This window comes from Diadema setosum, chromosome 2, assembly GCF_964275005.1.
Source record: "Diadema setosum chromosome 2, eeDiaSeto1, whole genome shotgun sequence".
NCBI lineage: Eukaryota > Metazoa > Echinodermata > Echinoidea > Diadematoida > Diadematidae > Diadema > Diadema setosum.
In genome coordinates, this window is record NC_092686.1 from 41074683 (window position 1) to 41094613 (window position 19931).

General features: G+C 40.8%; 1 protein-coding gene across 1 annotated transcript in view; it reads left to right on the forward strand.

Annotated features, from left to right (window-relative positions):
- LOC140245982 (A disintegrin and metalloproteinase with thrombospondin motifs 9-like) overlaps nucleotides 1-19931 on the forward strand; it is an 82154-nt gene that overhangs the window by 11586 nt on the left and 50637 nt on the right. The window contains exons 3-5 of the mRNA XM_072325432.1: nucleotides 6982-7120; nucleotides 18110-18217; nucleotides 19436-19642. Coding sequence (XP_072181533.1) covers nucleotides 6982-7120; nucleotides 18110-18217; nucleotides 19436-19642 — 454 coding nt within the window. The remainder of the gene's footprint in view (nucleotides 1-6981; nucleotides 7121-18109; nucleotides 18218-19435; nucleotides 19643-19931) is intronic.

Here is a 19931-nt window from a genome sequence, read left to right on the forward strand (position 1 = left end):
TGTGACACAAATAGCCCAATGTTTGTAACCTGTAACGCAATTTGTGTGTAATCGTTTTCTTCGGGTAGGATGTTTTTCCTGGCCAACATCCAGTGATCTCATGCAAACAGGAGAAATTTATAAAAAGGATATGTTGACTTTGAGCTTTGGCTAAGTAACAAGTGCAGGCCTTCCATGGTTGAATTGAGTTTGAGCTCAAATTTCAAAACAGGCTTACGTTACAAGCCTGTTTCAGACCCATATGTTGACAGTCACTGTATCTTGACTTTTGTAATGTGCTCTGAAAAGGAATGCATGGCAATGTGCAATGGTATGTGGGCTATGTTTATCCATACATCTATACAGATATCTAGCTATATATCTGCATAGTTAGCTTACTTTGCTATTTCCCTAGTTTAGATATGTAAGAATTCATTATTGATATTATACATTAGATTAGTTACTTACTTATTGCTTTACATTAATCAATCTACTCACTCATATATTGAGTTAGTCAGTTTTTCATTTGTCTTTATTTTTCTCTTTTTTTTGTGGTATATTTCTTGGGTTATTTATCTACCTGTTTGTCTCTTACATCTCTACAAAATATTGTGGGGATATATTTCAGAGCTTTCCTCTCCCTTTTAGCCTGGCTATTCTATGATGACTGATAAGAGTAGATAGACAATGCTCACTGTGAAGGAAACATTAAATTCTCACCCTGCTTCTTTACTGTAAAGTTTGCCAACATACTCTGTTTTCAATAGATGTTCTGATAGTACATTAATTCCACAAGAAACAATGTCAAAACCAGACATAGTGCTCTGACAAGAAAAAATTTAGCCTGTGGTGTGGGGGAAAAATGGTGTCGGGGGGAAAAAGTGGTCTTGATTTGTGTCCATGGAAAGAAAAGATGTGCCTTCATGGAGCTTAAAACCTTCTGTAACAACCATTACAAGTTATACTTTTTGTTGCCAAGCTGCAGAGCAGTGCAACTTATATGAGGATATTGCTTTCTCCTCCTATATACAGACAATAATATTTGTATTACAGTTTGATGGCCAACAAATTTGAGTCTTTGATGACCTATGAGGGCATGATTATTCCCATCCGGTGTGAATACAACGTAACCCATATTTTCCTATTTTTATGCCCGCTGCTTTTCAGCAAATAGAATTATCGATAGGCGCTGGGGCATGCCTGGGGTTCAGTCATAATCCCTCGACAAACTGTGCCTGCCCTCGTAGTGTTGAACAATGTTTTTTGTGCTGAAGCAGAAAAGAAGAGGAAAGAAAAAAGACATGAAAAGGAATAGAATGGCATAGAGAGAAACAAAGAAGGAGAGATAGATAGAAGGAATAAAAGGAAGAAGAAATAGATGGAGAGAAGGATAAGGAGAGAGCGAGAGAGAGAGAGAAAAATATATATATATATAGATATAAATAGATAGCGAGATAGAGAGAGCCGAGGAGAGAGAAAAGAGGAAATATGAAGTAGGTGTTACTCGTGTGTGTTGTCTATGGCACCAGGCCAAGTCAAACACTCATTGTCACTATTAGTGCTACTCAGGGCAATGTTGATTGTTGGTTGAAAAGCAATCCAAGTGCGGCTAGACCTTTTCAGAAGTTCTCGCAACTGCTTTTGAACTCGCCCCCACCGTGCCGGTTAACCAGATCGAGCTGCTGGCCGTGACGATGGAACAAGAGCTATCTGATGAGAGGAAAATCATTTCGTAGCATTGACGGAGCCTAAATGTAAAGTAATACTTGAAGCAAGTTTTCATCAAATAGGGGGCAAGATCCTGTGTGTATTTTGCCCACTTCAGTGTATATCTTTCCATTTTTAATATCAGATGTTTATGTGCACATACAAATGTTTGTATTTGTATACATATATATGCATATGTTTTAATATTTGAATATAACATTTATATATGTATTGTATTATGAGTATAAACACATACAAATGCAGATATACACACAGTAACATTTAGATGGAAAGACATAAATATATATGCATACTGTGTATGTATATGTATGTATATATGAGATACATGAAATATGTGTATATACATAGGCTTATATATGTGTATATATATTTGAAGCTGCAGACATATTTTATTTTTTTTTTTTGTGAGAGATTTTCGTAATTGACAGGTTTTCACATGCATTGAAAGTCCACCTTCATATACATGTGGATTGAGTGAATGCAACAATATTAGTAGAACACATCGGTGAAAGTTTGGGGAAAATCCGACAATCCGTCCAAAACTTATGAATTTTTAAAGTATCTGCGCAGTCACTGCTGGATGAGAAGACTATTACAGTGTATGATGTCACATGCGTACAAGGATGTAAGGAAAATAAAAAGAGAATTTCACAAAACTTCACTTTTTGAATAAAGTGCACATTTCTTTGACTTGTTACTGACGTATGTTAAAGGCAATATTATTCCCCCTAACTTCTGAAAGAGAGAAGTCGAGTACTCATTTGTTATGCGAGAAAAGTGAAAATATGTTGAATTTTCTTTATTCTTTCTTTATATCGTTGTACTCATGTGACATCACGAGCTATAGTAGTCTTCTCATCCAGCCGTGACTGAGCAGAAACTTCAAAACTTCATAACTTTTGAACGGATTGTCCGATTTTCCTCAAACTCTCAATGATGTGTTCTACTAATATTGCTGCATTCACTCAACCCACGTGTCTATGAAAGTGAACTTGTTCTTTAAAGATGTGGGGGCTTGACATGCCTGCGTAGACCAGTGCATTGATATAAATGGATGGGGGCCGATGGAGAATAGAAGGGGAAGGATGTGATTTCAAAGAGATTTCACCCACTCACCTGTTTTCTGACTCACGTATGGTTTGGTTTGACAGAGAGCAGAGAAAACAAAAGAGATGAGTGATTATGTCTCACAGGATCTAATATTGTTTTATTATCTCTGGTGAAATTTTGCGGAGGAGTGCTAGCTGTTTTGTTTCTGCCTCGTTTTCAGTGCGTATTAGATATACTCCTAGGCGCTCGCTCTGTGATGATTAGCACCGAGCGTGAGCGGAAACACCGAGTTGTAAAATCCACTGGTGTGTCACCCCACCGTCTAATGTTTTGCTGGTGAAAATTTGAATGGATCCCACCGGCTTATGTTTCATGTCATCGAAGGAGATTCACCTCGGAGACTGGTGTGGAAGTGTGCTGAGAAGAGAAGACAGCAAGAAGGGGAGAGAAAGATAGGGAAATAGAAACTTCCAACAGACATGAAATTGTTGTGTCGCCTGGTGTTTGATGATAACAATAGCATGGATAAATCTTGTCCCCCCCCCCAACCCCTCCCCTCCCGTATCCCTTTGGCCCTCTGTACCGTATTCTACGCCCATACAAGTTATGGTTCATACTACGCTGTGGCAACCAACAAGACACACTGTAATTCTTGAATCACTTGTAGATACTACAAGCCCAGCCTGTTTCCCCCACATCCTTACATCTGGTGTCAGGTAATTTGAACCTAAAGGACACTGGTATTGGTCGTCATGGGTTGCTTCACCTTAATAAAAGCGTTGCACGAGGTTGCACCCCTGCTGCATCATCTATGTCCCCATCTTTTCCCTTTCTGCCATCTTTCCCTCTTTTAACCCAACCTCCCTTGGAATATAAGACCAATCCATGGAGGATATTGTGACACAATAGGCCCGTTCACACACAAGGGAAAAAGTGCGATTTAAAAATCGATTTTCTTATCGCGATCAAAATTTCGAAATTTTTTCCAGTGTGGACAGAAAAATCTCACTAATTACCGCGATCCTTATCGCGATCCAACTCGCACTATTAGTGCGATTTTTCAGAATAATCGCGATTATTTTGCCAAGCGTCGTGTGTGTGAGTGCGATCGAGATTCGGAAATCGGTATTTTTAGTCCCATCGTTCGCAGCGCGTGCGAAACTCTATTGGGACTGCGGGGTCAGTCTTCGGTCATGCAAGATTCGCACATGCGCAGTTTGGCCACTGATCGTTCTTTCCTTGCTGCGAAGTGCGATTTTTCCCTGTGTATGAACGGTCGAAAAAAAAATCGAAATTTGGATGGCGATTGAAATTTCGATTTTCGTTGTTTGTGAACGGGCCTATTGTCTGCCGTTATTGGAGTCAATTTATACTGCCATAAACATAGTCATGGGCATTGTGAGTTTCCCTCCCATAGGCCCAATCTCTCCATCAATGACCCAGTTCTAGCCAAGAATGTGACAGTGACCTTGACGTGTGCTCAGTGAAAGCAGGTACCACAACTCTTGACTTTGTCTTGCCCACAAACTAGCGGCCTCAGTGTAGACCTGTACTCCCCATCAAAATACGCCCTTCATTCTCCCTGCTCCAATTTGTACCATTGGCTATACAGCCTAACACTCATTCATCCCTGCTTTTGCCTCGCAAACATACTTTTCAATCTTATTTCATGCTGCAATTGGTGCCAGAAGTGCCCAATTCTCCAGAGTTTACCCCCAAAAATGCTTGTAGTCGTTGGTATGATATCACAATGAATTCTAATGCATTTTATTTTTTTTTCTATCAATAGTGTTCCCCAGAATTTATTTAGGTTGTAATGGCATGGAGCAAAGATATATAATCTTTTAAATCAATCTAAGCAGAATGTATGTTGTTTTTTCACAATATGCAAGAATTCAACTGTTATTTGGAAGGAGAGTGGTTTGTGAATGCATATTGCAGGCAGCGAACTGTGTGTGTTACCCCTTCTGGTGGTGTGAGAGTTAAGTGGCAGGCCGAGGTAACCAAACATGTTTTCTAGTACTTGCCATCCCTAGGGGAGTGGAAGACTGAATAGGAAGAATCTCTCTTACATTCTTCACCCCTGGCTTGAAAATCAAAACCAGAAATTCATTTCTGACTGGTCTATATGGGTGGGCAGACAGCTAGACACGGGCGTTTAGGAGGTGAGATTGTACGTTGATCCCGGCGTGATCCTGCCTTGTCCACAAAATGGTGGCTGTGTGCATATTTTCTGTGTGTGTGTGTGTGTGTGTGTGTGTGTGTGTGTGTATGTGTGTGTGTGTGTGTGTGTGTGTGTGTGTGTGTGTGTGTGTGCGTGTGTGTGTGTGTGTGTATTCTTTTTTTAGGGGGGGGGGGAGGGGGAGAAATTGTGTCTTGCACATCTTCTGTTTGATAGCAATCACAACATTCAGCTCTCTATCCAATGCAGCTGAGAAGAGGATCGCAGGTCGCAGGTGATGTTCAAAGTAGTGGACAAGACATTGAATATCCATTGAATGGGAGTAAATATTGCCCACCTCACAAATGGAATGTATGGATGGTATAACACCCGCAATCTGCTTGTGAGACCCTCTCATCAGTGCATAGAAAACAAGCTGGCTAACCAGACAGTCTAGCATGGCATAATTGAAAGGAGTCAAATGATGGGGCATCTTCTTTACATCTGTTTAAAGTTCCTTTCTTGTGTCTTACCCCTCCCCCCTTTTTTTTAGAGAGAGAGAAAGGGAGCTAGCAAGAGAGAAATGGAGATATAACTGTAACTGCACCATGCAGTTTTAGGTGCAAATATTCTAATTTTAATGAATCACTGTGAGACTTCAAAGAGGCCATGTGTTTAAAACAAACATGAAATTAAACAATTGTCTGTTGTTGGGGGTGATTAAAAGCTCGCACAAAGCCTACATGTTCTCAAAACAACAGCAGAACAAATCCGATCTTTGTCTGTCTGACTGGAGAACATCAAATCATTGATTCATGTCTCACATAACTCAGCGAATGCTTTTATCTGTTGGCATTGTTAATTGCCCTGGGACTCCTGTGCCCTTGTTAATTTCAAATACAAAGTCAATTTGTTTGGAGGCTGCCCCCATTGTGAGTAATTGTTCCCACCAGAGCTCTGTGACCCTGCCAGAACATAGTAGGCCATCAGTCAAGGCATACCGGAGCACAGGGGTCCATTGTAGTAAACCCTGTTCTGGAGTGTGCGAGCCCATTAATGGCAGGCAAGTGGCTGATGTTGCAGGAAATCCGATTTGCATTGAACTTATTTTCTCATGTCCCATGGGTCCCAGGAATTTATGAATGCACACAAGGAACATGCCTTCATTACATATTCACCTCTAGATGATACATTGTATATTATGTAAGCCCAATGTATACTGTTCATGTGAAATTTTACTTTCCTCTGGCTGTTCCATTAAGTTGTTCTCCCCCCCCCCCTTCTAAATCTGGCTCATGTTAATAGCAGCGTTGCTTTAAAGATAGGAATCAGCATTTAGGGACTGATTTCTCCTGAGATCTGGGTCTTTGTGGCCGATAGTGACCTCTTTTCTTCAAGATGTCACTGTGTTTGAAATGTTGATGAGAAGGATGTATAAAAAAAGGGGGCGTCTGACTTATCTCTCTCAAAGAAGACACTCCAGGGGAATAGTATTGCTACTTTGTAAGGATTATGTTATTTGAATTGTGGATATTTACATAAAATTTTATTCTTTTTTATGTAGTTGTAATTTTCACTGTGTGTTATTTTATTTTTATTTCATTTTATTTCATTTTATGTTGGTCTGTTTTGTTGTACATGTTATTTAATTTTGTTTTAGTCATTATTTTGTTTTGTGTAGTTTAGTTTTGATTATTATGTTTGATCTTATTTTGCTCAATTCCAGTCATTGTAATGATGTTCACTTGAACTTTGTGGTACCATTTGAGAACAAAAATATTTGGCTATCTGAGTATGACATATGAGCTATACAAATGCTTCTTTGTACGATCAGTTGAAATTTTCTGATGCATAAGCAAGAGCTGATGAGAATTTTTAGCATTTTATGGATGTGCTTCAATATTAGAAACATGGATGCCAATAATACCACTGTCTGATGATGTTAAGTGTATGTTTAATTAGTTTGAATTCACCATAAAGAAGCAGAGTTGCTTCCATTCATTCATTTGTTCATTCATTAAAAAAAAAAAAATTGTTATCTTCCTTGCTGTCTCTCTCTGCAGCCTGAGCAATGCTGAATGCCTATTGGACAGGCCAACGGAGCCCCGCCCACTTCCCAGCTTCCAGCCCGGTGAAGTGTACAATATTAGCAAGCAGTGTGACCTCGTCTTTGGCCAGGGTTCAACTGTGTGCTCCTACAGGGTGAGTTGTGGATCTGAATGGCATTGGATCTGAATGGCATTACCGTGACATTCAGTGAGCTGAGGTGAAGATACGACATTGAGAGGTTTCACATTGACAAGAAAACCCATTTATAAACGTGCTTAGAAACATGTTTAATGCTGATGGAGTAAGTTTTCTGGGTTTTTTCTTTATGAAAAGAAACTTGAGTCCCTTCCATAAATCAGGTCTGACAGTGACCAGTTACAATCCCAATGTGTTTTTTGATCAAGTTTTGCCTGATGCCAGACACTCCTGTGAAAACTCAGCAATCTAAATCTCTTACACTAAATTGTTTAAGAAATTGGAGACATGCTCAACCTTGTGTTCACGTCTGCCGTGGTGAGCACATTATACATACATCCTCTTGCGTGTATGTGTAACAAGAGTTGCATATTTGATTGACAGGCTATGGAGATTGTGGCTCAGCTGTGGCTTGAAATGTCATTTGCGGTTATAAGTTGGGTTTGAAAATGTAGCCAATCTGAAACGCTGAAAAGAGTCACATGTGAGCTCTATTATTTTCTCACTAACATGCATGGAAGTCTAAAGCATGTTCATCAAAAACGTGTGTTATCCTGTGGCAGATTACTGATCACTGTGCATGTGACACTGACCCAAGCAGTTGCTTGAGTTTGATTCAAAGGTTGTCTGTTGCACTGCTGATCGATGAGCAACCCCATTGTATTGCAAAACAGTTCATAGACCCATTTTATAAAACAAATAATGCACATTTTGAAAGTTCATGATGTTGGTGGAGATGCAGCACACTCATGGATATTCACATTGTCAGTAACATGCACTCAGTTGCTCCTTGTGCATGTTGCACTATTGTAAATATGCATAAGTGTATTGAATGTGGTGATGATGAAGTCAGTTTCATCACTTACATTCTGTATCATGATATCTGAATTGTGATACAAAAGATAGATAAGTAAAATGGGAGCCAAGAAAAGGGGAAGGGGATGATGTGATGTAGCCCACACATTCTACTTTAGGTAATGGGTAGCTTGAGAGGAGGGGTTGAGAAGAGGATTCCTTGTGTACAAGTAAGGAAGGCGTACTGTTCTACCAGAGATGCAGAGTGCAGCGAGTCTACCAGTGTCGCCCAAGAAGGCATCTCTCTGACGTATGCCCACTTTCATTGGCTTCACCTCCTTTTGACCACCTGACATTACGGAGAGAAGGATGGGAGGAGATCGGGGAGGGGTGCAAGGGACTCCATCAGTCCCGGCTGGCAGAGTTCAGAGCCTGATTGTGGAGATTTATGGCAGTCGGCGTTCATTCCGGCAGAGTTCCAGCACGGCCAGCAAGCATCCATTGAATCTAGCGTCAGAAGGCAAAATAAATAGAAGCTCAGTGAGTGGTGACCCACTGTCAGCTCGGCTGGGGGTTAAAGGAAGAATACCAGGAGTAAAGTGGGATGGTGAGGGGGACATTCTTTTTTTTTTTTTGGGGGGGGGGGAGTGGGTAACAAAAAATGATAATAACTTTTCATTCCACCTACCTAATCATTCATTTGCAGCACAGTGAGACGTTTATGGCTGATTGTGTGCCTAGATAGGGAAGGTGAACAGAGTTGGCAATGGCATTCAGCTCGAGCAGGTATTATGAATGAAATAGGAATGAAAAAGTAAACGCACAAACAAAACTAAGCAAACAAACACAAGAGCAAAGAAAGCATTTGTTGCGAGTCACAGAATAAACATTGATCATTGCTGATCATTTTTCATTGCTGCAGTCCCATTTCAGTGGGATATGTCCGTCTATGAGCGATACAATGTGAGCCAGTATTTGACACGTCATTTAAGCTTGGCACAAAGTACTCGTCAGGTAGCAAAGTGTTGTGTATCAATTATGGAGCCCTCTTTTCTTCACCTTAAGATCAGATAAATGTGCGTATTATTTTTGTGTCAGGTAGATTGAAAGGAGCAGTTCATTCAGTCAGAGTGACACTCACAAGGAGATTTCACACACATCTTTCCCTTTCTGTATTGAGCTTACACTCTGTAGTCCCTTCTAAGCTGTGGAAGATCAAGGAGGTGTTTTTTTGAAAACCATTACTGCAGAAGATGCTGGTTCCTGCTTTAGTTAGATTTGCACCCCATGAACTGTGGATGGTACAGATGAGGTAGTTTTGACTACAGTCGATGTTCTCCACATCAACGTTTGACCTGAGTTGCGTCCGTTTCATTGCTTTTGGTCTGTTTTGCTTTATATTTTCACTTAAAGAAGTAAAGATGGAAATGGCAGATCAAAGAGTGAGATTCCCTTGGAGTTGTCTCAGGAGAGGCAAGTGTACCAGCCACACCGGGATTAGAGGAGGATTAGTCTTTGGCCACAAGACCCTGTCACGGAGTGACTCACGCTGGGGCAGCCTTGTTTCGGCACCTGCTCGGTGCACTCGTAGTGCATTGTCAGTCAAGGGGAAGAGAGAGTGAAGGGCTCCACAAGCTTTATATTGCTTGCTTGCACTTGCAGCTGTAGTCCATTTGGTCCATTGTTCAGTCCTTTGCCAGGGACAGCATTTAGGGGGGGATAATCGAAAGCTGAAGATTTAGCGTGTGCATCTATTTCTGCCCTTTGTTTTGTTTCAGATTAGCTAGTTTTGCAGAGCAAGTACTGAATGAGAAGTTCACAGCACTTTGGTGCACTCATGCATCAGGGATTGTCTCTGATTGCTGGTTCTTTTAATAACACATTGAGGACGAGTCTGAGTATATTCGGGCAAATGTCTATGGGAAATGCTTGTTGTGGCAAAATCAGCCCATCCTTAACAGGTTAATGAGATACAGTAGGCAATACTGTAAGAGTTGAATATTTTCACATACAGCCATTTTCGTGAATAAGAAGAGGTCACCGACATTAACATGAAATATTTCCGTGATTTGACATTGAGACTATCATAAGTGCAACTAATTCATGTTCGTACATTGGCTGATGCGTCAGATATTTTCACATGTTTTTAAATCCATGCCCCAACAGTGATTAGCAAAATTTGCAGAAATTAAACTCTCATGAAAATAACAGCTTTGACAGTATTCTGTTTTGCAAGCTGTAGAAATGCGCTCACATCAATCGATGTGATTACGTGAATAATATGATTGCGATGTGATTACGTGAATAATACGATTGCGATGTGATTACGCGAATAATACAATTGCATTACGTGAATATAGGAAATATATCACTCAAAGAAGACACATACAGTATAGGTCCTACATGCACACAAAACGTCATGTATGTGCATTGTCTGCTGACAATTATTTCTAAACTTGTGACAATCAGCATAATTACGTATGAAATGAATTGCCTGTGTTTGTGAGTAAAAGGGGCGGTGTGTCCCTTTAACTTGTTGAACTTGAACATTTTACTTACTGTTACTGCTGGAGCCAGTGAATAAACCCCCGTCTCTGCCTGTGTTTGGCCAATTAGAGAATGTCAAAACTATCAATTTGCACAAGTGGAATCCAATGACTGGCGAACTGTTTAAACAAAGCTGGGGCAAGAGGCGAAGGCAAGCACAAAAAGAATGCATGATTTGTTTGAAACATTCATGTCAAGAGTCTGGCCGTAAATCACTGTTATCATGTCTGTTATAGGAAAAATACATCCATCAAATGGTTTTATGGCCTTGGAGTAGGGGGGAAGGGGGAAAGGAATTTGAAGACTGGGGGCATATGTGAAGTGATACATTAGAAGATTAAGAATGAAGGAGAGAAGGTGTTTGCGGGGGAAACAGATAACAGGAATTGTGAATTGGTCAGTGTAGAATTCAAGGAACTTTCAACGTGTGAGAGAATTGCACAGGTATGATCACACGTTCTGAACGTTTCCAGGATACTAGTGATGTCATAAGGCCATTGATACAGAGCCCCACCTTATGCATGGTAGTTCAAGCTCAAGTAGCTACACACCTTCAGATTCCAGAACGCACACACTCAATAAATCAGTTTGTAATAAATACTGATGTCTTCATGATCAGTGGTGTTCAAGTGGGGTGACGATGACTTTTTTTTTTTTAATGTCTGAACTCTTTTTTTTTTGTTAACCTTTGTAAAAGAGAAAGTTCTGTCCCTGTTGCGTGTTGTTATTTTTTTTTTATTTGATCATATTAGCATAATAGTATTAGCATAATAGTTAGACCTGAAGTCTTATTGAGTATCTCTCTGAATATTGGATTCAATTACTAGTATTCAATACAGTATGTCTGTGGTTCACTGAATGAGAGCTTTTTCTTTCTTTTTGTGGTGTCTTTTTCTAAACCCTCCACCACATTGTGATCTGAGCACAATAAAAGTTGTTCAATGCATTTGATCAGAAAATCTCTACATTTGGATTTGTAATGTGAAAGGGAGGGATTGTGCAAAAAAGGGTAGAATGTCGCATTGAATGAGTCAGAATCGCTGAGCAATGCAGCGGAGCTTAAGATGCATGCCGTCTTGAGGAATTGGGGTAACCTGGGGGGGGGGGGGGAAGGGAGGTTCAGAAAGTCAAAAGGATGTGGATTTAAGAAAAATAAATTGCTTTTTCACGACAAATTGAGATAATGGATCATACGATCATACGGGGAGGTCTGCTCTGAAGTGGGCAACATGTGTTACGGGGGAAGGGTGAATGGAAGTGGAGACACAATAGAGAAAGACAATAAGTGCTTTAAGTTTGAATAATATCTTCACTGACAGCAGAGGGGAAAGGCCACCTCTTTTAATTTGTCATCTTAGACTTAGAGTACCCCCCACACAGGGGGCCATGTAGCTTGTAAAACACACAACCATGTGTAAACGGGAGACAACTGTTGAGGAGGCAGATCAGACAGTATCACATTTTTATTGTGTCTCCTGCCGGTGCCCCCAAACTTGCCATGGTGCTAGCCAAACATTCCCCACGTGGTCAGAAACATTTGTTTAGCACCCAACATCGACAGTAATTTATCGGTGCAGTAGAGGAATCTTGTCCATCTTTCCTTTCCAAGCCCTATTGCTGCCCATCTCTCTATCTCTCTTCTTTTTCATCCTCTTCCTTTTATCCCACCCTTCCTTCACTCCCCCAATCAAACATGTTCTTCTTCTTTGCATTATTCAGAATCTTTTGTCAATCTCACATATTCTTATAGATGTTAAGATTATTCCTCAAATACCCCTTCAGGTAATATTTTGCTTTTTTTGTTGGGGGGGGGGGGAGGACATTTGTTGTTTGATACTACCATCCTACAAAAGAGAAATAGATTTAAAGGGGGGAAAAAAGAACATGGGATTAGACATGAGCAAAGATGTATAGCGAAGTATATGTTTTATCTTTCTGTGGGACTAAAAAGACAAATGAAAAAAAGAGATAGGGTGTGGCATTGTTGGTGCGTGTAAAATCTGTACTAGTGATTGGTTGCAGACAACATTTCTACAGCCAAGAGCTTTTGGAGAGATGGCTTGAGCATGATTTTCAGACTGATTGCTGAAAAGGTGTGCAAGTCCCAAGGCACATGATACCGACAAATGTGCTTTCATTACTCTGCTGAGAAAAGCCTCGGAATGAGTCTGCCCAGATAAACGGCAAATCCCCAGCCACTTCCCCCGCCAATGTGGATTCAGTCCGAGCCGGCATGCACAATGTGTAGAAGTGTTTCAGTGCCCGGAGAATGAATGACACAACGGAAAAGTCTGCAGGAAAAGGGATGAGGACAGGTTCTGCATGCATCCAAATATTGACTTAAGTGGTAGAATTGGGTTAGCATCAAAGCCCCGTGTGGACTAGTGAAGGGGTCTTTGCCCTCTCCACTAGAAATGCAGATATGCCGAAGGAACGAGCAAGGTGAGGAGACTGGAAAGAGGAAGCAACAGATGGAAAGAGAGTTCCTTTTTTTTTTGGCCTCCCTTGGGGATGCTTCTTGGAAGTCATGTTAAGGGCATCCCTTGTTCTAAAGTCTTGCATTCCTCCACAAGAAATGAAAACTAAAGCTTCATTCACAAGATTGATTTTAGTTTTTTACTTTTAGTCTAGTCATTTTTTTCTTTCTTTTTTTTTTTGGAGGGGGGGGGGGGTGGGAGGGGATAAACCCTCAGTTCAACAACATTTTCAGGAAGTGTTTGATGATAAACTTTAATCCCAGGCTTGTTGAAACAAGCCTCCAGCAGGGAGGTGTTTCTTCTTTGAGAGTGTGCCCAGAATTGAGGAGTGGCATTGTTGGTTTTGGAGCAATTACCCAAGTCAGTGCCTGGAGGGTTAAGGAACAGCGCTTGAGACAGGGACTCGCACCTTTCCTGAGTGAAGTTTATCTCAGAGCCCATCTGAGAATTTACTGCACATGTATCGAATTTGAAAAGACAAAATCATATAGCCACCTGGAGATAAGTAGAATGGGGCTTTAGTAGAATATTAGACTGATGGTCATTCTCTTAGCTCCCATTTTATTATCTGAAAATGCTGCAAGTACCTATTTTTCATATTTTGTCTGCATGATTTGAAAAAGTAGAGGGCACCTTGCAGCAGCCATTACATGAATCCTGGAAAATCCAGGAGGAATGAGATTTGATATGAAATATCTGTATATATAGCTGCAGAAATATTCAGTTCATTCATTGAAGTCCATTGAAGGTCAGTTCTCAAGTTCTGAAGTCAAGGTAAAAGATTTTCATCTACACCTTGCCAAGACTGTATTACATAGGTAAAAGAGTAAAGGATTCCAGGCCAATTACAAGTGATAGTTGAATTGCTTCAATGAAATGTTTTCTAAGTTAAAGCTGCTAAAAAAATCATTGATGATGGGTGTTTGACATATTCTTTCTTTTTGTGTGTGTGTGTAAATTTCTGTACATATCAATTAATAAGCTGTGAGGTACAGGCATTGTCAACTCAGCTGATTTGCATATGATGTGATTGTGACCAAATATCACTATTCCATAAAACCAAAGGCAATTGTTAATATTTTATACTTGTTTTATTTTGCAGTCAGATGTTGATGAAGTATTGACTTTACAAATATGTCTATGCGACATACCTGTCTGTACGATTGTCGACTTGTATATGGAGCACATTTCCCTTTAAAGTTCAAAGCATCTGCATGAAAGGAGCGCTGTCATACTGTATTTGTAAATTTTGTTTGACTATGAGAAGTATAGCCATTAGAAAAAGGCAACAAGCTAACAGAAACAAATGCACAAGCAAACCTGCAAACAAACAAACAAACCAAATACATCATTCCTGAATTCTTGTCTGCAGAATTTTTTGAGGTGAGACGAAGGAGAGTGATTGATGTAGCTGAATCTCCTCCAAGGATGCGCAGAGATGCCATCCCTGTGTGATGGTGGGACCGGTGATGCATTGGTTGCCGGGCCGCGGGCCTCGTGGGGAGGGGGGGGGGGGGAGGGGAGGGGAAGAGGCACTCTCCAGCAAGTGATGGATGGCTTTTAAATGACGGCGGGGATGAGATCTGGTCCATCCCACACCCAGAGAAAATAAGTAACCTTGCCCTATCGCAGGCTAGAAATCTGTGAGGGAGATGGAGAGATAACCTGCCTCAGAAAAAAAAAAAAGCCTGTCTTGTAGACGTTTGTGTGAAAGACTTCAAACCTGGAGTGATGGGATGACACTTGTGGTCTCACTGTGTGTGACTGCATCCTGATATTGCCTGGATCTGGAGTAAGAATTCATTGTCATGAATTCATCATTATAAGATTTTATCGACATTTTTGCTGTTCCCTGTGACTTTACTCTTCTCGTTTAAGTTGACTTGAACACAAAAGAGATTTTCCCATTAACCCCATCTGTGCCAGTCATTTTTGGACACTGCGTACAACATTATTGGGTTTTCTGCTTAAAGCACACAAAGAGTTAAAGGCAGGCTACCCATTGATGACTGTTCCCGTAACATGCAAACGGTGAACTGTAAAACGAGGAATGTTCGTGTGCATTTTAATTTCGCGAGAGCCAAAATTTGCGAAATTAAAATGCACACAAAAATTCTTGTCTACGCAATATGCATTGAATGTTAAAGGCAACACGCAAATACATCATGCCACGAAAAAGGCCATCGGCTCCAATTCGCGAAAATTTCATGCCGCAAATATATTGTGTTTTATAGTATGCCATTCTCTTTGCCTGATATTTGTTAGTTCGTTTGAATAAACATTCTAGTGACTATTGCCCGTAAGTTCTCAAATGTATAAACCACATTTCTGTAAAAGTGATATGATACTTTCTGCTCTGAAGAGGATGCAGGAGACAGAACATTTGACCAGACTGAGGTTTGTTCAGTATGATCATTTGGAATTGTTGATATTCTTATGTGCCAGCTTTTGTATGAATAAGTTGAGGTTGAATGCTTTTGATAGATGTTCCTATCAGCTTATTGTGTTGAGAGAACATGACCACAAAATGTCCCCTTTCTCAGAAACTGACTTTCGGTATGTCGGCGACAAAGTCAACAATACCTCTCCAGTCAATTTTCATTTGCGGGATCATCATCTTCCCGTACCGGTCTGCCTTGTTCCCACTCCAATTCTGCCACTCAATCGGTCGAGATGCTTATCCATCATTTTGCGGTTCCCATGGCAACCGTACCCCGAGGTTGAGTCTTTCTGATGGAGATGCATCCATCACCAGGCCAGGTGTCTGATTGGCTGTTACAGCCACCTCCTCCTCCCAGCTTTTCGGGCTTGATGGAAATTGAGGACACGACAAGACTCATTCATGTCACTACATTCATGTTACAGATGCTGCCTCTGGGAAGAGTTGGCACAGCGATTGCCAGTTTTCTGATCAGCACTTTTCTCTGTCTTCCTGCGGAAAAGCAAAATTGTAGAAAGCTGGCAAAGTCTCTGTACACATACATCTTTGGGATGTCGTAAAGATGTGTTTACCATTGGGAGCGGTGATTTAAAAAATGTTTGAGTTATCACATTTGATGCATACTATGTGGAGGTCAGTTGTATCACAAAACATCCTACCATACGAAGATTCGCAATAAAACCTAAAGAATATAAGGAGATATCACTATTTTTCTAAATGAATCGTAACTCTAGATGGTTTATTCTAGAAACAATTTTATTATCACTATTGTCCACATTTTGTATATTTAGCAGTATTTAACATTGATTATACTGATTAACATTTTTACATTGGTTGTTTCTATTTCTAACACACATTTAAGAACTATTTTGAAGCACTAAAGCCGGGTTTTTGTTTCCCCTGCAATTTGTAAATAATGCCTTTAAAGTTGTGTTTTGTCCGTGCACAAGCAATAGGTCAAATACTCAGGCATCAAGAATCACAAATCTGAGAGTATTGAGTACAGGTATCACTCTGTGCCCTTTTCTGTTAAAAATTGAATGGATGTTTTCCTCAAACATCATATAGCTGTTGGCACCTATTTTAGTCTGCTGAAAATGTGCTAGTTATGACTTCCCCATGGTTTGTTTCATTTTGATGATCTCAAGATTAAAATTTAGACTGGATTGAAATAGTACATCCATTTGAAATATCCAGTAGGATTAGTGCCATTGGTGAAGTTCCTTTATTTGAAGAGAAATCTTGTTTGAACATTTTGACATGCTTTTGCCATACGATTGTTATAGGCTTACTTCCTTAGAAAAAACATACAAACAAACAAGCAAACAATTTTTCTCTTAGCCTGAAAGCAATGTTATAAACCAACATGATGAACTTATGCCTGTTTCTGACTTTTAAAGAAAAGAAAAACATCACCAGTCAGAAATGAGGAATTTTGATTGATTCTGATTTCTGACGTCTTTCTTTATCTCAGTGTGAATTTTACTGCCATATGAAAGCTCTAAATTTGATCACTGCGAGAATTTAGAGTCTATCGAAACTTCTTCAAACAGGCAGTCATTAGGCTGTGTTCTTGTGGCAAAAAGTAACAAGGCTGTTGAGAAACAAGATACACCATTCCACTGTCTCAAGGGGAGTGCGGCTTGCCGGTGATTAGCTGACCCCGGCGTGACCTACCCACAATCCAACAGGGAACTGATTGGCTTAAGGTCAATGACCTTTTGACACTCGCAATCTCCGGCATCTAGCTGGGGTTTCCAAATTACAGCAAAGCAAACGCTTCATTAATCACAAACTATGCCCAGCGGCAGGAGAGGTAGAACTATGGCCCTGCAGTACCCCCTCCATGAGAAGTTTTCTCCCTGGCAGACAAGGGAAAGGTAGAGAGGGAGGAGGTGGAGGAGGAGGAAAAGAAAAGAAAAAGAAAGAGGAGAGGTGGTTTGCTCCGGGTTTTGAGATGTGGCTTGCATCAAGTCTGGGATCCCAAAACCGGAGATGACAGTAATGACGGTGGCTCTCCTCCCCGTGATTGGGTGGAGACAAAACTGGACAATTTCACCCCAAATTGGCCGCAATTGGAGGGGTGTAGGAGTGATTATTGCACTCGGCAGCCCCATAATTCACGGGGTTTGATAAGTATCAGTCAAGGGCAACCGAAACAATGCGAGACCCGAGAACGCATCCAGCATAGTGAATTAGACTCAAACTCACTATGATTCAGCACTATTTCTTCCTCTGTGTTGTGCCAACCAGCTTGACATTTTTTTTTTTCTTGTTGTTGAAGTCAGAATGTCAGTTGTGTGAAGGTCGTACAAATTCTCAAATTTATTGTGATTTTATGAGTTCGGTTTCGTAGTCATGGACATGTTGGCTTGGGGTGGAGCTGTTGTGATGATTGGTAATAGTGAAGGGTCATCACTCACAGTTTATTATGGCAACTAACATTATCTTACTGCTTCCTAACAAATGGGGAGAAATAATTAGAAAGGTAAAAAACTGTGTCATTAAAATGTGTCATGATTTAGAACTCAACAAACTCTCGGGACCAGCATGTACATGCATCTTTCCACAATTGATAAGAGAGGAATGGTTCCCACCAGGATTACACTTCTTTTTGTTTTGTTTTGTTTTGCATGTTTCGTTTCCTCATTCTTTTTGTTCTTGTTCTTCTTTTCTTTCTTATCGTAGAAATCCTGCAAAAGGTTATGGTGCACGGGCTCATCCAAAGGCAGCCAGACAGGATGCCGCACTCAACACATGCCATGGGCCGATGGAACGCCGTGCGCCAGCCACAGTGTGAGTTGCCATGGCGATCGACTTTTAGCAGACATGCATCCTCCATCGGTGGCCAGGCTTTGCGAGGAATCTGCCTTTAATGTAGCGCATGTGATGGAAAAACTATTTGGCTTGGGGGCTATTTCTGCTCAGAGTATTTCTAAGTTCCCCATGACAATTGGGGAAACAATGCTCTCCTGTTGCGCATGAGCAATTTGACAAAGTATGTTTGGAGTGTTTGGGGGGCTAGTATGTTAAAGCCATTGCACCCCAGGGTGATAGATATGCCAATGAATGTTCTAAAGTACATAGCAGTCTTCGCGCTGCAGTGGAGAGGGAAAGATTTTCTTCTTTTCAATATTCAGTAAGCATTTTTGAGTGTTGGATCAAGGGATTACGGTGGGTGCACTGATCCAGTCACTTTCTGTGAGTAAATCGTAGTCTCCCACCCAACATCATGGGTATGATTAGGTTATCTCCTCTTTTCTTCTCCCTTGTCTGGAAGATTGTATACTATCCATTTGGGTCTTCTCTTCTTGATTTACGAATGTTTTCATAAGACACGACTTGTGGCACTGAATCCAGTATTTACCTATCCTCTGATACTTTCAAAGACGAGTTGAAAGTGATAGCAGAAGAGAGAGAGAAAAAAAAAACCAGATATAAATAATGGAAATGAATCATCTGTTTGAGATAATTCATCAGTTTTATGATCAGCATAGAGTTTGCTTGGTTCATTCAGGTCACTGACAATCATTCCTGCGATGCGCAGGATAAAAGTCAAGAACTTTCAAGCGGTGGCTGTCCCAATTGTCGTAGCTCGCTGCTTCACAAGATTTACATGATGTAGTTTGTGATAAGAGAAATGTGGTCATCTCATGGCGCAGATTTAGCCTCCAAAAGTACACCTGCACTTTCAGTCGGTAGAGCGAAGAACATTGTCTCACAGTCAATTGATTTCTTCATGATAAAGACAGGAGTCTTGGCTGTTATTCTCTGCTGAATGAGTTGACATGCCAATCCTGAAGAAAAGAACAGGAGGGAAATAAATGTGCCACTTGTAGTATCTGTTCAGTTTTAAGTGCCTGTATTTGGAAGTAATAGGTTCAAAAGTTGCCATTTATTCCTTGTTTTTCAATGTTCACCAAATGCAATCGTTCAGGAATGCAGGTACCATGTGTGATACATTTGTAAATTCCCGTGTATCCCTTTTTGTCTTCAAAAAAAAAAAAAATCCAGTGGTGTTTCCGGGGCGAGTGCAGGCCAAGGAACCGAATGGAGGTGGTGGACGGGGAGTGGGGCAAGTGGGGCGAGTACGGGGAGTGCTCCCGGACCTGTGGGGGCGGGGTCAAGGAGGCCCAGCGGCTGTGCGACAACCCCACCCCAGAGAATGGGGGCAAGTACTGCATAGGGCGTCGGCTGCGCTTCAAGTCATGCAACACACAGGTGAGTGGAGGCTCAGGGACTGCACCCCTGGAGCATTGCACCCCAAGAGCACCCCTGGTAGACAGATAACTGGAGTCAGTTTTGTGTGGTGCAGATGAACCTTAATCACACTATCTGAGTCTTGACTCTGTGAGTTTTAGACAGTCCATGGCTGTATTAACACAATACAATTTGTCGCAGTGCAGAGTAAGGTCAAAATTGTTTTAGAATTAAAAAAAAGTCAGAGAAATTTTGTTTACCTTGTTAAACGAATTGATTTTAACAGAAAAAGACTCTGAATTTTGTAACC